Raw genomic sequence first — 19950 nt, 5'->3', positions numbered from 1 at the left:
CTCACTTCGGCTGGAAGGCAAGGAGGCTCTGTTTTTGCCAGCACTCATTTGAATGTAACTGAACTCCCCTGGCTTCTGGGCATCTTTCTGGTGTGTGAACCCTTCAACCTTCTGTCACTCTGAGGCTTTCTTCCATTCTCACCTCAAATCCCTAGGAAGCTTCTCAGAAACTTCAAAAGTCACTTACTCAGACACTGCTTTGGTGGTTGGAATATAAATGTTGAAGAGTCTTGACATCCTCTATGGGGATCTTTAAAGAAGACTTCAAAGAAACAGCTCTCCTGCTTTGAGAATTTCCCACATAAGTAATAAATGAAAATAATTCCCCTTTCTATATGTCTCTGATCTCATCCTGAGCGATGGGTTTATTAAACAGGCCTGAGAGATTGCCGGGTAATCTCTCCACAGCTCTTGGGAGCTTGTGTGGTCACCAGAATCACTGAACTGCTCTGAAAAGTCTCACGTGACAATATGTGGACACTGTCATTTGCAAGTCAGGCTTTATGTGTGTGAGAGGGGCGCGGGAAGGGGTGGGTGATCCTTTCACAAGTACCAAGTCAGTCTTTATAATAAAGGAGAGGGGCCTCTGGGTGGCTCAGTCGTTAAGCGTCTGCCTTCGGCTCACGTCATGATCCCGGGTCCTGGGATCGAGCCCCGCATCGGGCTCCCTGCTCCTTGGGAAGCCTGCTTCTCCCTCTCCCACGCCCCCCTGCTTGTGTTCCCTCTCTCGCTGTATGTCTCTGTCAAGTGAATAAATGGAATCTTTAAAAAAAAAAAAAAAAAAGATTATAATAAAGGAGAAATGGATCTTTCATGAAATTAAAATCTGAAACAACGTCTTACTTCTGGATGTGGCATCTCCCCTTATTCTACAGAGCATCTTTAGCACACCCTGTGTGTAGGGAACAGGATAATGTTGGAGTTAAAAGGAGAAACTTGGAAGTTAGCTGGTGCCAACCCTTCTATCTAAAGATAAGGAAACACAATGGAAGGATTTTAACCTTTGTCCTATACCCCAACATAGGAAAAAGGACTGAGAGAAAATGAAGCAAACGTTCTGAGCCTGATCCTCGGCTTCCTTATCATAAAAAATGGAATCATTGTACCTGTCTCATAGAGCTTGTGAGAAGGTTAAATGAAATCATGCCTGGAAAAAAAACCATACCCCAGTTACTGGAACACATGAAGTGCTAAATAAATGTTAACGGCTGAGGAGACTACTGCCCCTCAGGCCCGGAACAGTGGCTCTCAAACCCAGCTGCACAGCAGAACTTTCTGGGATGTTGTTTCAAAAACGCTCAAGCCTGGGCCCAGCTGCAGACATTCGGAGTCCCCTGGCCTGAGGAGGGGCCCAGTTTAGGTGTGGTTGAGGAATTCACCAGGTGATTCTTAAGGTGCAGCCAAGATTGAAACCCCCTGGCCCAGGAGATCCAGGGACAAAGGAGAGACCATGTATCCTTAGCACTAGCCTACTACCAAGCAGACGGTAAAGGAAGAGAGAGAAGAAAACTTAAAATACTAAGGTAAAGGTTTCTAGAGAAGTTTGAAAATGACATCTTTTGTCAACAGCAGGTTAATCACCAACCTAATTGAAATGAAGCAATTAGTAAGGCTTAATAAGTCTTACGGAAACAGTAGAGTTGCCCTCTGTCCGCAAGGCTAAGGAGACCCATTGCCACCCCTGAAAGAAGACACACCCAAGTTAACAAGAGGGCAGTCATTTAATGCAGAAATCCAGTTAACAGAGACAGAGGTTAAACAACAGGTAAGACATCGAACAATACTGCATAGTGTCACGGATTAGCTCTCACACGGTTGGTCTGTTTTCCTTAGGATTCGGATTCTAATACGAAGACAGAGAAGAGACTTCAGCTGAAAATAAATAAATAAGGCAACAGAAGAGGAAATCTTCCTGTTGACAAGGAACATCCACAAATAATGCACAGATATCTGGTGCTGACATAACAAGACACCCTTAGGACAAGTTCCAAAGATACCGCATTGAAAACTGAACAAGCATGGTACGATGACAAGAAAATTATACTCGCTTTGTTATGAATCCTTTTGCAAATAGAAATGACTCTCAGGTAATTGTTATATACAAACTCTCTGAAATAAATGGCAATCATACAAATTTTTTCCATTGCAATTTCCTCTTTTTTCTAAACCTAGAAATGTTCCATGGCACTGCTCCCTCTGTCTCACAGTCAAAGCATAAATAGTCATTAAAGCACTTGAATCCCCAGTAGTCTTGTCCGTAGAAAGGTATGGAGGTCTTGCATGATTTTTCTATCAGTCATCCAGAAGGGGCTGGCAAGCAACAGGTTGGAATGTAAAAGACCGTTTTGTGCTTGGGATCCCGACTTGAATTCCACCTTGTTCCTCTCAGGAGCCGTCCACACCGTGGACGGGCCACCAAGCAGTGAACTTGAGTCTGGACAGTCATACCGTGGAGTCCCTGCCAGACTTTAGATGTGCAATCTTGGTCCTGCTAATAAATGGATAAGCGATGCAGAGACCTCCAGCTGCCACAATAAAGCCTAAACTGCACCAGGCGCAAAAGATGGACCAGCTGTAGCCATGTTCCACGTCATCAGGCAGGCTATAAATTAGCTTCGGGAGCCGGTTCAAATCATAGGCAATACTGGCAGCGTACGTGCAGAGGGAAATGGTGCAAAATATCCCTACAAATAAAGCAAAGGGAACAGAATGATTGGTTACAGTGTTGCCTGCTACAAGGCACAGGCCAGACAGGCCTTTGTGAAAATCAGGTCAGCCGATGAGGTGCTCACTCCAAATTAGCAAAGGATCTATAATTCTTGCACTGGAATTAACTTGAATTCGTTCAACAAACACTGGCACAAACTTCATGCGCCAAACTGTACAGTAAGTATTGGAGAGTAAAGAACACAGGAGAAGACTCTGATAACTTGAATTATTCAGGATTATCTTGCTGGGATGGTATGTATATTTGAATTTATTTTTGGTTTTTGTTCTTAAAACAGCGAAATAAAAATTCTGTTTTTAAGGAAAAGATCTAGAATCACTCACACCTAATACCAGTCTTCATTTCCCCTTTTTCTATACCTGATGTGACACATTTTTATATAGTTGCAAGCATCATCCAATGTCTGTTTTCCTTTTCAGCTACCATTATCGTTAGTATTCATCATGTTCCCTGTAAATAATATTTTAAATGAATTTTTCATGTGCTAAATTATGTTTTAAGGTACACAGCATGGCACATACTAGGGCCTCAACAAATCATTGTGGGTTTTTTCAATGAATGAATAAAAGCTTTTTTAAAAAATTTATTATTTATTTATTTGAGAGAGACAGAGCACGAATGGTGGGGAGGGGCAGAGGGAGAAGCAGACTCCCCACTGAGCGGGGAGCCCGACATGGGGCTCAAGCCCAGGACCCTGAGATCATGACCTGAGCCTAAGGCAGACGCTTAACCCACTAAGCCACCCAGGAGCCCCAAATAAAAGCTTTTAAATGATACAAATTAAATCCAGGATGTTGGAATTGACATAAAATAGCTGAGTAAGGAGATCACATACTTCAATCATTCAGAATATAGGAGACAATTTGGGTGACATAAAGAAAGTGGACAGACCCCCAATTTTACTTTTTTGTACCAATACATATATGTATAATTAATTGTCCTTCCAGAACACTAAAACCAGGACTGATAAAAATTTCCCAAACACAGTATTTTTAGTACTTAAGTGATGCTCCAAGGATATAGATGTTTCTGTTCCACCACAGTGGACCCCTAAGGATGCTCTTTGGGATGGGCAGGGGATCAGAAGGAGGCCGTTGCAGGAGATGGGTAATGAAAACAGAAATGCACACCCAATGAAGTACTGGAATGTCCAGTTTGTTCCAAATCCTCTGAATCTCTTCTTCATACTTTGGTTTATCCCGCATACAATGGAGGTTGCATCTATTGGCTGGCAAATTGCTCTGGGGATATATTGGGGATATATTGAACATCTCCATAGGTAACAGAGACACAGATTTGGGGACTAAAAAGAGAGGGCCAGAAGTAACAGATTTCCCCTGATCTTTTAACAGAGCTCTGGGGATCAGAAACACTAGCAGAAAACCAAATTCAGAGCAGGCAGCAATTGGGAGGAAATAAAGATGACCTCAGTGCCATTTTTAAGTGCCAGAATTCTGCCTGCACTCAAATCGCCTAAGGGCACATTGCCTGAACCCTTTCCCAAATGTGCATTTCGAAAAGAAATGTTTCAAATTAAAAGGACACTTGATCTGCGATAATCTGATATTTCCTACGCTTTGTCTAATTCTGTTTTTTAAAATCTAAAGTGATTCTGTTTTTCCAAAAAGGATAAAATCTTATCTTCTGAATTCCTGCTCCAGATTATTATGGCAAACATATCACTTTGAGTTTTCCAAAGATCATGATGGAAATAACTCTTTCATAAAGGAACGGACTCGTCAAAAAATAATACTCCTCTGCTTTTTTTCAAACCCTGTGAAGAGCAAATGTTCCTACATTTACATGAATGCTTTCACTGGCACCACAACAAAGACAATATTTATATATAACAAGGGCCTTCTAAGGAATGCTGGTAATAGAACAATAAGGCAGTTAGAAAAAAATTGATCTCTGGAGTATCAACAGGTAAAATATAATAATAGAACAATGACCCGATCACAGGAAAAACAACTCTGTTCTGCATTCAACTGTCTGCACAGAGCTGAATGCCTAAAAGCAAGGCTTTTTACGAGTAATGTAGTTTTAATGACCTCTGATAACTTGAGTTCAAACTAAGACTTTTAAGCATCCTTTGATGTCCAAATGCATTGAGCTGAGATGTAGGAAATGTGTATTCTGGTCCCCAGATCTACTGCTAATCACTGTGCGACCTTGAAATTACCTAACCTCTCTGAGTCTTAGTTTCTTCATCTAGGGAAAAAAAAAATGGGGGACTTGGTTACTGAAAACCCTTATATGTCAAATTCCTGTGATTCTGTTATTCCAAAATAAGGCATGGAGCAAGAACACTTCCCCATCCCACCCCTCCCCCAAAAAGAAGAAGAAGAAAGCCATGTATATACTATACATGCTCCCTTTGATTTTATATCAAACGTTGATTTTGTTAGCACTTCTCCCTTGCCAACCCCGTAAAGTTGCTTTTGGTGAAATGAATTTTAGCAGAACACCACCAGTTCACACGGAATAGAAAAGGATTATAAGAAATAAGCTAACCTGAGGCCTTAACCAGAAGGATGATTTTCTCTGCCCTAGGTGTCATGAAGGATTGTGCCTTCGTCTGTGGACCTCAGGGTCACTGTGCACGATGCCTCTGATAGAAACTTCTGTCTCTGACGGAGTTGCTGAAACCCCCTAAAGCTAATCGGTGGCCCACCGTGAGCAAAAGTCGGGCACTTCATGTCATGCTTTTGCCACTGACCTCACCCTTAGATCCATCTTGCCTCCCAAACCTGATTGCTCCTTTGTCTTATTTGTATCACTTATTTCTATTTATTTTATGGTGATATATATGTATCTCTGTGCCTTGAAGTTCTTTTTGGAAGAGGGCACTTGTCAAACCTTGACAAAAACCTGCCTTATTGTCTGTTGCCTTTACTCACTCTGCTCCAGGTTGGCAGGGTTATTATGAGCCCACAAACATGCCCCCATCCGCCCTTCACCCTTCCCACAGATGCCCTCATGGGGGTGCCCTTCGGTGACATTTTTAATTCTTCCAAGACGCTTTCGAAGTTATTCTGAGAAAGAGGAAAGCAAGAAGTGACAAAAAAGCATAATATGCAAGAGTTCCTCTCTGTTAGACCCTCACATTTCTCAGAGAGTTTGCACAGAGAGCTGCCACAGCTATTATTGTGGGATGGGCAGGCCTGTTTCTGATTATTACCAGGAAACATACTGAGAGGAGAGAAAGCATTGTTTCCAACTTGCCCAACAAGATTTTGTAAAAGAGGCCTAACCCACTCAAGATATTTTAAAAAGGAAAAAAAAAAAAGCCTCACTTCAAAGACACCAAGTGTGGTTTAAATGAGGAAAACATCTTTGCTGTAGCTGGATTATTAGTCTTAGGTCAATGTTGATACTGCGGAATTTTATTTTAGCTCCATATGCACATCTCGCAGTGCTCACATGTTTGCTCGGGCTGCCGTCACAAAGCACCAGAACCTTAGGTGGCTGAAACAACAGAAATTTTCTCATGGTTATGGTGGCTAGAAGTCTGAGATCAAGCTACTGGCAGGCCTGGCTTCTTCCGAGGCCTCTCTTCTTGGCTTGTAGATGGCCGTCTTCTACTTGTCTCTTCACGATGTCATCCCTCTGTAACTGTGTCCAAATGTCCTCTTCTTGTAAGGACACTGGTCATATTATAGGATTAGGGCCCACCCTAATGACCTCATTGTACCTTAATCACCTCTTTAAAAGACTCTGTCTCCGAAGATAGTCACATTGTGAAGTACTGGGGTTTAGAACTTCAAGCATAGAAATTTGGGGAGGGACACAACTCAGCCCATAACATCGTATTTGTGTGCAGTCAATGTATGAAGTATATTTCTATTTCTTTTATAGGTCTTAGCAAGATTTTACTATTTTTAAATGTTACTTAATCAGTTATTCGGCAATTAGTTATCAAGCATCTACTACGTCCCACCCCGGTCCTGATCTTAGAGGTGGTTTAATCAGTCCTCATTGGTCACAGCTGTGATTGGTTTGACGTCGCTGTGATCAGGAACCCCAGGTGTTCTTTCCATTCCATTTCCCAGAATGCATCTCGGGGCAAGGTAGTAGACACCCCCTAGACTGAAGTTCCACACGGATCCTAGTAGTGCTGAGCACGTGGAGTCAACAAAACCTGCCAAACAAAACCTGAGTTCTACAACACGTTGAGTTCTACCAACCTAAGGATCGGGTCATCCCAAATTACCCCACGTAGGACTTACCCAGGGAGCAAGTTATTGCAGATAACACAGCACATTTGTCAGTAGCAATCCAGTTAATGCAAGGTATGGGGCAGGGTATGAAAAGGTAAATAAGGTATCACCCTACACTCAAAAAGTTCAACATCTAATGATCCTTCCTGAAGATCCACGAGGAGAGAGGTCGCCTCTCCTGCATTCTTCTCCTAGACTCTCCTTCCCTTCTGCTCACTCCCTGACCAGCCAGGAGCCCCGGCAGCCAGCAATGATACTCTTCAGCCCAGCTTGAATCCTAGGCTGGGTCATGGTTATTGCCGGTTAGCATCTTCAAAAGAGTAAAGAGTTACTGGTTCTGAAAAGCCCTGGATGAGACTACTTTTCTTATATTAAGAAGCTTTCCACCAATATTCTTAATTAGAAGATACAAGGATTTTGCAGAATTATAGGGTTGGAAGGGATCTATCTTTTCGGATCAGGATGGAAGTAAATTTATGCAGCCATCCCAGATCATCAACCCAATTTCCTTCCCTGAACTCCTCGAGGTGCCCGCGGCCAACTGGCGAGCTGTAATTAGGGTAACTGGGCCCCCTCTTCTGACCATCCTCCTCTGATGTGCTTAACGGTGTGAAAGGAGTGGGAGCTGCTTCACCCTGGTTAGCCTGCTTGATAAATAACGCAACTGCAACACCCAAAGGCATAAGCATTGATTTTTTTTTTTTCCACTCCTTCAAAAGATGGCCTGCCCATCATCCTGGTCTCTTTGCTCTTCCAGCAAAAATGCCTCATGCTACTTTCACACAGATTGCTCAAAAAGCCATTCCTAAGTTGTCTTTCCTAAATGAATGGGCAAGAAACAGACAAAACTTTAAAAAACAAAATAGAAGATCCACAAACCGAAATTATTAAATCCAAAAAACATCCCATCTTTCCCTGAAAGATCGCAGCAATCTTATTTAATGCAAAGCCTGACCTGATGTGACATGAGGCTATTTATAGTCCTTATTGATCCTGCTTAGTGTGAATATTCATATGTTTTGCTGCAGAAATGTTAATGGATTTGATTTCAGACCCTGCTGAGGGTGTTAGATAATATAAGATCTATGCACCATATTTACCTTTCTAAAATGAAACTTAAAAATCCTGAATTCCAAAACACACCTGGCTCCCAGTGTTTCAACTCAGGCACTCAGGAACTGTGGTTTTAGGTCATAATCAATGGATAACCTCGATAATTCCATATATCTGCTATAGTGGTTTTCTTGTGTTTTTTTTTGGTTTTGTTTTTTGTTCATTTTGGGTTTTTTGTTTGTTTTTTTAATGCGTTGAAGCAAAGGAAGGGATAGCCGACCACGGGTGTTGACCGTCCCTGAGCTTTGCTGGGCAGCCTGGTTCCTTTGAGAGGCCCCAGGGGAGAGGAAGGGGGCGAGCACCAGCACTGCTGGTCCACATGTGGGTAATCAAGAGCTGCCTGCAAGCAATAAGGCAGAAGGAGGAAGACTGCTTCAAAGTTTCCATTTTAACATCTCAAACTGTCACATCACTGATGCTCTTCATTGAAGGTTTGGCTAATAAGTTCAGGCGGAGAATGAAGATGCCAGCGCATTAGAAGCGGCTAAGTTTAGCATCAGAAATCTGTGGGAGAGATGCTGACAAGGGCTGCTGAAGACACTTCTGCTTAATTAAAATCAATTCTTTTAACCCTTCGTTGCTCTCCTCTGCAGCTACCACACGTGAACATCCTCCAGCTAATTTATCTCAGGCAATGGATTCTTGTAGTTACCCGGTGTTTACACAGGAAAGGTAAAGGCAGTATTTAAAACAGCAAAAAATAAAACAAACCTCTCTAAACCCAACAGAAAGGGAACAGATGAGCACAACACAGCATATCCACTCCCTGCAAGAGCAAGTAGGTCTCCTCTGTGCTCACCCCGGGCTCAAAAACCACTCTCCTCTCATCTAAAACCAGACCGGCCCACGACCTTCTCAGGAACTCTCGCTAGCCCTGGCTTTTATGGCCCAGTGATTTATTTTACCGCTAATAATTGTTTTATATCTAAGAGCATCCTAAATTATTTATGCATTACCCATATTAAAGTATGTTTTAAAACCATCCCTAAGGCTTTCTTGTCTATAGCTCCCCTCATTTTCCTGACAAGGGGACGTGATGTAGGCCTTTCCAGGGTTGGGGGTCAGTGAATCTGCAGTTCTTTGATGAACACCAGGACACGAGTCAGGAAAATGGGGGCTCAGCTAATAAGGGGAGGGAAGAAAATGGACAAGATTTCTAATGACTATTATGCCCCAGCTGCGGCTTAAAGGAATCTTCTGGGCAGAAACACGCCTCTCTGCTTCTTTGCTACCCTGACCCACTCGTTCTGTCATTTGGGTTTTAAATGAGGCACCCAATGGCTAGGCCCGAGGGTTCAAATCCTCCTCCAAAACCTCAGGAACTAGAATTTTAGCCTCCTTGGGCTACAGTCCTAGTGTAGTCACCAAAATGTGAAGAGCTTACGTTGGTTTTCTGCTGAGACTCTTCGGGGGCCGTGTGATTTCCGAATGCTCCGTCAGGGTGCTTACAACGATGACCCATGTTACTCACAGGGACAGAAAGGGGCCCATGGCAGTTAGAAGGAAGGGTCTCTGCCTGTGACTTGGGTTACTCAGGCCTCAGGTTGGCTGACCAGAAAGCAAAGCGCCACCTACCTGTCAACCCTGAAAGACAGGCAGACAGAAAATGGTGTCAGCCAATGATGTCAGGTCTTGCTGCCTCCAGTTAACGTGGGCGTGGGTGAGGGGCCATTAAGTGAGAAGCGCTAGCAAACCCAGTCATGGTCACTTGAAAAACGGAACTCCAAAGAAGCAGAAATAGGCTTGTTCAAAATGGCTACATATCCAAAGTCGTATTAGCTCTGATTCTGAGTATGCTTGTGGAACTGTTCATTTGACATTCACTAATCACCAATACATTAATTTTTTTGGTGAAGGAGCAGAAGGAAAAAAGATTTCTTCCCTGTAGCCACCTTCAGTGTTAGCTGTCAGTTCAGCTCCTGACTCCTTCACTTGCTAATCAAAAAGACCACAGTCATGTCTCCACACACCACCCCCCTTCCAATCCCCTGCTTTAAGGTCAAGTCTCTCTTCTGCTTAAAACCTCTAGGTGGTTGGGGTGCCTGGGTGGCTCAGTGGGTTAAATGTCTGACTTTGGCTCAGGTCATGATCTCAAGGTCCTGAGATCAAGCCCCACGTCAAGCCCTGCTCTGTGCTTAGCAGGGAGTCAGCTTGTCCCTCTGCCTCTCCCCCACAGTTCATTCGCTCTCTCCCAAATAAATAAAATCTTTAAAAAACCGGTGGCTTCCATTACCCTTAGATTGAAATCCAAGCCGCTGTGCATCTCCCTGCCCTCCAGCCACACTGGTCTTCTTTCTGTGGCTCAAAATACACCAACCCATCCCTGCCCGTAGGGCTTGGCTCGCCCCACAGCACACTCCCAAGGGCTGGCTGCTTTTCATGATTTGGCCGGGAAATCGCCACCTCAGCAAGGTGTTCCCCGAACCCCCTAATCCACCTTGTTTGTTTTCCTCAAAGCTTTTATTACTATCACAAGTTCTTGTCTCCCCACGATGAAAACGGAGAAGGATTTTTGTCTGCCTTACTCACTGTGTCTCTAGTACTTAAAGTAGTGCCTGATACATAGTGAGTCCTCAAAATCTATCCGTGGAGTGAAATGAATGAATGTTTTGTGTGTAAAAATGACCCCAAAGACACCATCACTAAGAGAAGTACTTTGAGTTGACTTCCAGCCCTGGGGGTGGTTGTGCTGATCTCTCTCTCACTCTCTCTCCCTCTCTCTCATGGCGAGCTCCCGATAAACAATGGCCAGAGCTTGCCAAGAGTCCCAGCCAGGGCTAGGGCCAGGGTGGAGAAACCAGGCCCGTATTAGGAACACTGTTGTTCTGTATCACCCACCAAAGCCAAATGGCCCCTGGTTGCTTTTCTCACAAGTGAAAGCAAACTGAGCAGAACGAAGCCAGCCGCATGCAGAGCAGCCTTCCCTTCTGCCCAGAGAGGGGTCTGAGGTGTTCAGCGTACCTGTCATGAGGAAAAGGAGTCCGGCCACATGTTGGGTCAAGCTTTCCTCCCAGAAGAAACTGACTGTGGCCACGATGCAGCCACAGAGCAGGACGGCCACCGCCATGCCCAGGAAGCCGGCGGTGATTCTTCTCAGGTCTACTCTCGAAACACAGACATTCAGAATGGGAAGGAGAAACAGCAGAGTTACTGAAAACTAGAGAATGAAGAGCTTGGTGTACATGGTAAACGCTAGTCAGTGGCACGAGCAGGCTTGGGGTCTGCAGGCTTGGGGTGGTCTAGGGAAGTCTCTCCCCAGGTCTCCCACCAGAGGACAGATGGGGTCAGAGTCTACCTTCTCTGCGTGCACAGACAAGTCTGGACCACGCAGAGAGCAGAGCAGAGGACGGTGCCCGGATCAACTTGGGTCATGGATAGCAAGTTACTTAGGAAACAGAGAGTGAAATATCTTCTCTTTCCTTAAAAGAGCAACGGGAATGCCGCCTACCACCGCTGCAAGGGGCTACACTTAATCTGGCTTCGGAGAAAGAGCCTACAAGGTATGCTGCAGTGAAATACAGTTTAACCGAGCGCCATGGGTGCCAGTTATCTTATTTGTCTTTGTCACAAAGACACAATCACGATCCCTAGGCCAGAAGCCCAGCCCTTCCCCCAGCTCTGAGGCAAAACCAAGATATGGACCGACGACAGGGACCCGGACATATTTTCACTCTGATCGCTACCCTACAGCAGCACTCTGATTGCCCACCCTCTGCTATTTAATTTCTTCTATTTTTCTATTTCCTTCCTTCCCTCTTTGTTTTTTTTTTAACAAATCGAATTTTAAAAATTGTTAGCTAAATGTCTATGACCCTTCTTAAAATAGTAGATCCCAAGCATAGCTCAGCTGCCCCAGAGGCCAGTCAACAGCTCTGGGCCCACATGGACCATTCCTTTCTTTTAAAGGGGCTTCTCATTTCCAGCTCAGAGCATCTAAATGAAAGCAGAGCATCGCTGCCTAGAAGAGGAGGCACCTCAGGCCAAGGGCCAGGGGCTGTGATCATTTAAAGGGGCTGAGTTTAATGTTAAGAGGATAAGTCATTTTGCGACATCCACATCTGAGCAGAGGAAATGTTGAAATAGGTCAGCCATTGTTGTCTCAACTTCCTAAATTCCCTGTGGTTTAAGTAGTAATTCTATTGTCTACGACCATGAAAAGGCACTAGGTTCAGATATAATCTACGTGGGATTTGCATTAGTACCAGACATGTTAAGCTTATCTGGTAAACCTGGTACAGATCCCCAGATGTGAGTTTCTTAGAAAGAGCTATGCATGCAAATACTGAAAATGTCTTTCTGTAAGAACCTCAAAAAAGATAAAGAGAACACTCAAATACTGTCTTGCTGGGCAAAAGCAAGCCACAGACCCCTCCAGTAAAGAGGCGAGGTTCTTTCTCAGGCTTCTATATTGATCTTTTCTCACCAGACTTAAAACCAGTGACTACGGGGCTTTCTGGACTGTTGATTAAGACAAAGAACTCCAAACACGCTCCTAAAGAATTCAGACGTAAGAACACTTACACAAAACTCTAACTCAGATCTGCTGAGAAATGCTTGTTAAGATCAGCCAACAAGAAAGAATTTTCAGGAAGTCATACCATTAAGAAATAAACCACATTTCAGGCAATGACTTTCCAAGTCCTAAATTTGCCAATCCTAATATGTATAGCATGAGACCACTGCTAAAGCAGTATCATAAGAGCTTCCACGTATATGTTTGAGATTCAAAACAGTCTTTTGATCTGCAGAGACTTCCTCACAAAATGAGATTCTGCTTGGTTTTCTGCAGCGGCTTTGGTCACCAAACAAGATCCCCAAAGTCCTTGCTGTTTATTTCACTGGAAAATGACAACATCGACCTCTGACTAGGGTCTAGTTTTTTGCTTTCCTGAGTCATCTATCACTAGGCAGCATGAATCAACAATTTTCAGGTAAATATCGGCCCTCTTTAGTGTCACACTGCATGATCCTTTCTAGATTTTCACATTTTCCTGACAGTGAAAAAGAGCAGTTCCCATCATCGAGATATCCTCTAATGACAGACATCCTCTGAGAAAATTACAACATACACTCATAAAGATATTTTAGCAGAAATACCAAGGCCTGAGATAGACATGGTGGCTAAAATGAATATTGTATAAACAAAACAAAACTGAGAGTACCTAAGGTATAATCTCCTTGGTTTACTAAGACAAGTGGCAGAGCAGGTCCTTGCACCCGATGACTTGGTAAAGAAAAGATGCAGGAGGCCGTTTGCGTCCAGATACTGCCAGGGCAGAATCACACACTGCCCTGCCTCACAAAGCCTCAGGACTGACATTCACACATTCCCTCTGTAAACAAGTTTGACTGCAGCATAGTGAAATGACTCTCAGAGTCTCTGACCGAGTTGGATTGGGCCCACAGGCCCACAAAAGCTCAGCACAACATCTCTCGGTTCAAACCTGAGAGGGCTGGTGGGAATACTCTTTGTTCAGAAAGACACCATTTTCTCTCTGACCCCTTCCCAGAAATACTCACGAAGCAGGTGCCATTCATCTTGCTGAATTGTCTTGGTTAAATTGAAAGGAATGTTTCGTAAGCGGATTGGCTGAGAAAAGTGGTACTTGATAGCCGTGCATCTCTGTGCAATACCTTGAAGGAAATAAGAAATGCGATTTACTAGTCTGGGCATTTGTAATACAATTCTGGAGACCTACGGCAGAGTACTGTATCCTAAACTGGGTTGAATGGGGGAAGGGATAGGAATCTCTTGATGACTCTCAGTAATACAGACAAGTCAGAGCAAGAAACACCTAAAACATGACATAATTTTTTAAATCATGTTTCACTTTTGAATGTGTTAAAATTGATAAGGATCTAAACTCTCCTAATTGTCTTTCAACACTGAGTTTGTATTAACTAAACACAAAACTCCACAAGGAGAAATGGCCTTAAAGTATAGAGATGGTTGGGGGAAATCGATTTAAAATTTTAAGTTAACCCAGATAAATTACATGTGTCTGAACTCAATCCAATCTCAAGCTCTCAAACAGGGTGCATCAAAAAGTTCATCAGGAAGTGTATTATTTGGAAACCAGAAGACATCATTCCATTAGGACAACCTTCTAGTTGGTGGTTTAGGTGGTGATTCAGTTACCAGACAAACCTCAAGAGCCTATTTAACCCCAGGGCAGCTGATGTATTTCCTTAATACGAATTTTACTGACCTAAATTCTGGGCCCCAAGAGAAAGAATAATATTATAGGTGGAGAGGGGGAAAAATAAAAATAAAAGTAGAGAGGAGAAAGAAAAAAAATCTCTCTACCTTTTCTGGTTGCATGCCCAGCCCTACGTGCAATATTTTGAAACGGGCAAGTGTACCCATTGATTTATCTGGTACCTTCTCCTACCCTCCCTCCCAACCCATGCTTTTATTGCATAAATAAATATGGGCTTATTTTTCCCCTGAAATCTCCTGAGTCCCATGATTCAGCCTGAATCCTATGATAACCCTGGCAGCAACTAAAAAAAAAAAAAAAAAATCCTCATAGATGCAAATAAACCTCTAATTGATAGAATTTGATGAACTATAGAAATGAAGTGAATTTTTTAGAAATCAGGCATTAAAAGGGGGAAACTAATATTTGAGCACAGCCTGTATCGTGAGCCCATCTCTGAAGTGAAGGCACCTATAGGATCATCTTCCCTGAAGAGTTTCTCACACAGTAGTATACATCAAGAATCAATGGGGAGCTAGTTAAAAACAGATTCCTGGATGGACCCACCCATTCTAAATCAAAAGATTTGGGATAGAGCCAGGAAGCTGAACTTTAACAAACATCCCAAGTAATTCTGAGGCAGGCAGTCCTTGAATCTCACTTTGAGAAACATTGCCCAAGACTCTCCCTGCTTTTGGGAAGCTTTTTTATTTTTTTCCTTATGAAAGCACAGATTCTCCCAAAGTTCAAAGCTCTTTTATTTTGCGCTTTTTTTTTTTTTCAGCATGAGCCCATGGCAGTTGTTATGTGGTCTAAGGCATAGGAGTTAGGTGTTTATAAGACAGAAAATGCCTGTGCTTACAAAGAACAAACAATCTATTCTATGAGAATAATAGCAGATAACATGCTGCAAATGTATTAATAGCTTGCATTTGTATTTTTCAAAACTGTCATTCCACTTGATATTCATCTTCAGGCTGACCTTGAGGCTCCATGTAAGCAGGGAGTGAAGGCTAAGGCAGAGTTAAAGACATGTCCAACAAACACACAGAGCCCATTAGCAAAGACTGGGACTTATTAGTTCCAGGCAGCTAAGGACATTTCTGTCCATTAGCTTCACACAAAGCTAGTCAAGCAGAGACTTCAGGGGCCACATACGACAAAGAATATAGACTTTATAGAATTAGTTAAAGAAAGACACTAAAAAACCAACAGCAGCAACACAAAACAATAACAAACCCTGGGGAGGAGGAAGAATCTAATTTCCAGAGTTGCTACATAATATTATTTTAAATACTCAGTTTTTGATAGAGAAGTACAAAACATACAAAGAAACAAGAACATATGGCCCATGCGTGAGGAAAAAAGCCAGCCAGTAGAAACTATCACTGAGGAAACCCAGATGTTAGACTTATCTGACAAAGACTATAAATCAGCTGCTTAAAATATGTTCAGAGAACTAAAGGAAATCATATCCAAAGAACTACAGGTAAGCATGAGAATGATGTCTCACCAAAGAGAGAATATTAGTAAAGTGATAGAAAGTATAAAAAGAAAAAAAACAAATAGAAATTCTGAACCTGAAAAGAACAATAGCTGAAATGAAAAATCCACTAGAGGGGCAGAAGAAATAATCAGCAAACTTGAAGATAGGTCAATTGAGATGATCCAGTCTGAAGAAAATGAGGAAAAAAGAGTGAGGAAAATAAACAGAGCTACAGAGATCTGTGACACCATCAATCATACCAACATAAGTATAATGAGAATCCCAGAAAGGAGAAAAGAAAAAAAGGGGCAAAAAGAATATTTGATGAAATAAATATAAAATATTTGATGTAAACATACATTCTTACATCTAAGTTTGATGAACTACAAATAAGATAACCTCACAGCAAGCCACACCCAAATACATCATAATCAAACTCCTGAAAGCCAAAGAGAGAATTTTGAAAGAAGCAAGAAAAAAAGCAACTTATCACATACAGGGGTTCCTCAAAAGAGTAGAAGATGATTTCTCATGAGAAATTATGGAAGTAGAAGGGAGTGAGAGGATTTATTCAAAGCACTGAAAGAAAGATAATCAATCAGGAATTCTATATGCAGCAAAGTCATCCTTCAGAAATGAAGGAAAAATTAAGGTATAATAAATGTATTGTTTGTGCTTTTTGTAACTTTTTTTTCTCCTATCTGACTTAAAAGACACAAAGCATTAACCAATAATTATAAATCTGTGTTGAGGGGTGCCTGGGTGGCTCAGTCGTTAAGCGTCTGCCTTCAGCTCAGGTCATGATCCCGGGGTCCTGGGATCGAGCCCCACATAGGGCTCCCTGCTCGGCAGGAAGCCTGCTTCTCCCTCTCCCACTCCTCCTGCTTGTTCCCTCTCTTGCTGTCTCTCTCTCTCTCTCTCTCTGTCAATTAAATAAATAAATAAAACCTTTTTAAAAAAAAAAAACTGTGTTGAGCAACCATACAATGTAATTTGTATGATAATAACTGTGCAAAGGACAGGAGAGGGAATGGAGCTATAAAGCAGCAAAGCTTTTATATACAAATGAAATCCAGTTGGTATTAACCCAAACTAGATTGTTATAAATTAAGATGTTAATTGTAATTCACAGGGTAACCATTAAGAAAATAACAAAAAATATAAATAGAAAATAAAACAAAAGGGAATTTATTTTTTTAATATATTTTTTAAGATTTTATTTATTTATTTGACAGAGAGCTAGAGAGAGCCAGAGAGCACAAGCAGAGTGAATGGCAGAGGGAGAGGGAGAAGCAGGCTCCCCACTGAGCAGGGAGCCCGATGTGGAGCTCAATCCCAGGCCCCTGGGATCATGACCTGAGCCGAAGGCAGACACCTAACCAACTGAGCCACTAGGTGCCCCAACAAAAGGGAATTTAAAAGGTTACTAGAAAACATTTATTTAACACAAAAGAAATAGTAATGGAAGAATAGAGGGACATACAGATAACAAATAGCAAAATGGCAGTCTTCCCTTATGAGGAATTACATTAAATCTAAACAGATCAAACATTCCAATCAAAAGACAGAGATTGGCATTTTAAATAAAACAACATGATCCAAGTATATGATGTCCACAAAAGACACACTTTAGATTCAAAGACACAAATAGGTTGAAAATAAAAGTATAGAAAAAGATATACCATGCAATCACCAAAAGAGAGATAGGAATGGCTATCCTAACATCAGACAAAATGAACTTCAAGACAAAAATTTTTACTAGAGACAAAGGCATTTTAGAATGATAAAAGGGTCAATCCACTAGGAATTTATGAAATTGTAAACAAATGCACCTACCCACCAACAGAGCCCCCAAAATACGGGAAGCAAAACTGAAGGGAGAAATAGACAATTCAACAATGATAGTTGGAGACTTTAATATCCCACCTTCAATCTGGTAGAACAACTAGACAGAAGACCAATATGGAAACAGAAGACTTGAACAACACTCTAACACAAATAGACAAAATAGACATCTATAGAACACTCCACCCAACAAGAGCAAAATACACATTCTTTTTGAGTGCACATAGAACATTCTCCAGGATAGACCACAAATCTCAATAAATTTAAAATTATTGAAGTCATATAGAGTATGTTCTCTGACCATCCTACAATGAACAGAAAAAGTTTGAGAATTCACAAATTTGTGGAAATTAAGTAACATATTCCTAAACAGCCAATGGGTCCAAAAATAAATCACAAGAGAAATTTAAAAGCACCTTAACAAAAACAAAAACAACATCACAACATACCAAAATTTATGGGATGACACTAACATGCTTAGAGGAAAGTTTATAGCTGCAAATGCCTACATTAAAAAACAAGATGTCAAATCACTAACTGTCTACCTTAAGAAACTAAAGAAAGAAAAGCAAACTAAACCCTAAGCAGAAGAAAAGAGATTATATAATTACAGTAGAAATAAATGAAATAGAGAATAGCAAAATAAGCAAAACCAAAAATTGGCACTAAGATTAATAAAATCAACAAATCTTGGGTGCCCGGGTGGTTCAGATGGTTAAGCATCTACCTTTGGCTCAAGTCATGATTTCCGGGTCCTGGGATCGAGCCCCACATCGGGCTCCAGCTCAGCGGAGAGTCTGCTTCTCCCTCTCCCCTCTGCCTCTCCCCTCAGCTCATGCTCTCTCTCTCTCTCAAATGAATAAAATCTTTAAAAAATAATAAACATAAAATTGACAAATCTTTAGTTAGACTAACCATGATAAAGAAAGGGAAGACTCAAGTTACTAAAATCAGGCACAAAACAGGACATTACCAATAATCTTATGGGGAAATAAAGGAGTTTAAGAGAATACTATGAAAAAATTATATGCCAACAAATTAGATTATACAGATGAAATGGAAAATTTGTAGAATGCCACAAACTACCATAACTGGCTCAAGAAAAATTAGAAAATCTGAATAGATCTATAATAGGTAGAGACTGAGTTAGTAAATAACTTATTAAAAACCTTCCAATGCGGGGGCACCTGGCTGGCTTAGCCAGTAAAGCATGCCACTCTTGATCTAGGGGTTGTGAGTTTGAGGCCCACATTGGGCGTAGAGATTATTTAAAAATAAAATCTTTAAAAAAGAAATCTTCCAATGAAGAAAAGTCCAGGACCATATGTCTTCACTGGTGAATTTTACCAAATATTTAAAGAATTAACAATCATTCATAAAATCTTAAAAAATAGAATTCCCAAATCATGGTAGGAGGCCAATATTACCCAAATACAAAAACCAAAACATCACAAGTAAAGAATAATTCAAAATATTCCTTATGAATAGGTATGCAAAAATCCTCAACAGACACTAGCAAAGTGAATTCAGCAACATATAAAAAGGATTGTACATCATGACCAAGTGGGACTGATGTCATGAATGCCAGATTACTTCAACATATGAAAATCAATTCATATAATAGACCTCACCAATAGAATAAAGCACAGAAACCACAAGCTCATCTCATAGATGCAGAAAAAACTTTTCACAAAAATCTATCTGATAATCACCCACAACCCTACGAACCAAATTAAGAAAAATAAAGTATGATTCACTCCATTAAGTAGGTAGAAAACTCAGAAGTTCAGAGACGTTAAGCAACTAGCATAAGGCCACAGTGCAAAGTAGTAACCGAGCTTTAACATGTGTGCTGTTACCCAAACTCTGTACACTACTCACTCAGGAAAATTAGAAATCCTAATCTTTTAGAAGTGCATCTTAATTCTGTGGGTGGTTAAAACTGTAGTTATTAAGCAAACTATCAATGTGAAATGAAAAACACATTTTTTCAGTTTAGTAACAACATACGCTCTTCTGGAAACAAAGCTGATACGTAATCGAGGCTTCTGTCTATACATTATCCACACTTTTCAATAACATTATTTGGAGACTGGCTTGGCTCTATGGCTGACTCAGTAACTTCATCCTACCTACATCTCACAGAAGCTGCTTACGGCTGGAAATGGGGTGTGGACCGGGGAGAAACTGTTCTCTGAGAGTCCGAGGGGCTGGCCCCAGAACAAGTTCTGTGCTAGGGAAATGTATGGTTCCTTTTACATCGTTGCGGACATTCTCAGGGCTCCTCTCCTCGGCCCCTTGCTGGGAACAGGCATGATCCCAGGAGGAAGACAGCAGAAAGGAGGTAGGCAGCCGGCC

General features: G+C 41.6%; 1 protein-coding gene across 4 annotated transcripts in view; it reads right to left on the bottom strand.

The window, feature by feature from the left end:
* Positions 1-1702: 1702 nt before the first annotated feature.
* TMEM178A (transmembrane protein 178A) overlaps positions 1703-19950 on the bottom strand; it is a 48630-nt gene continuing 30382 nt past the window's right edge. For 3 of the 4 annotated variants that reach the window (XM_032410357.1, XM_032410358.1, XM_032410359.1), the window contains exons 3-6: positions 13582-13695; positions 11023-11160; positions 9637-9645; positions 1703-2684 (exon numbers count right to left, since the gene is read on the bottom strand). In XM_032410357.1, the coding sequence (XP_032266248.1) occupies positions 2443-2684; positions 9637-9645; positions 11023-11160; positions 13582-13695 (503 nt within the window). In that variant the 3' untranslated portion in view covers positions 1703-2442. The remainder of the gene's footprint in view (positions 2685-9636; positions 9646-11022; positions 11161-13581; positions 13696-19950) is intronic. The other variant, XM_032410360.1, reaches the window with a different exon arrangement.

The sequence above is a fragment of the Phoca vitulina genome, unplaced genomic scaffold (genome assembly GCF_004348235.1).
Source record: "Phoca vitulina isolate PV1807 unplaced genomic scaffold, GSC_HSeal_1.0 scaffold12, whole genome shotgun sequence".
NCBI classification, from domain to species: domain Eukaryota; kingdom Metazoa; phylum Chordata; class Mammalia; order Carnivora; family Phocidae; genus Phoca; species Phoca vitulina.
The sequence above is the reverse complement of the archived record's forward strand: the minus strand, read 5'-3'. Positions and strand labels throughout refer to the sequence as shown.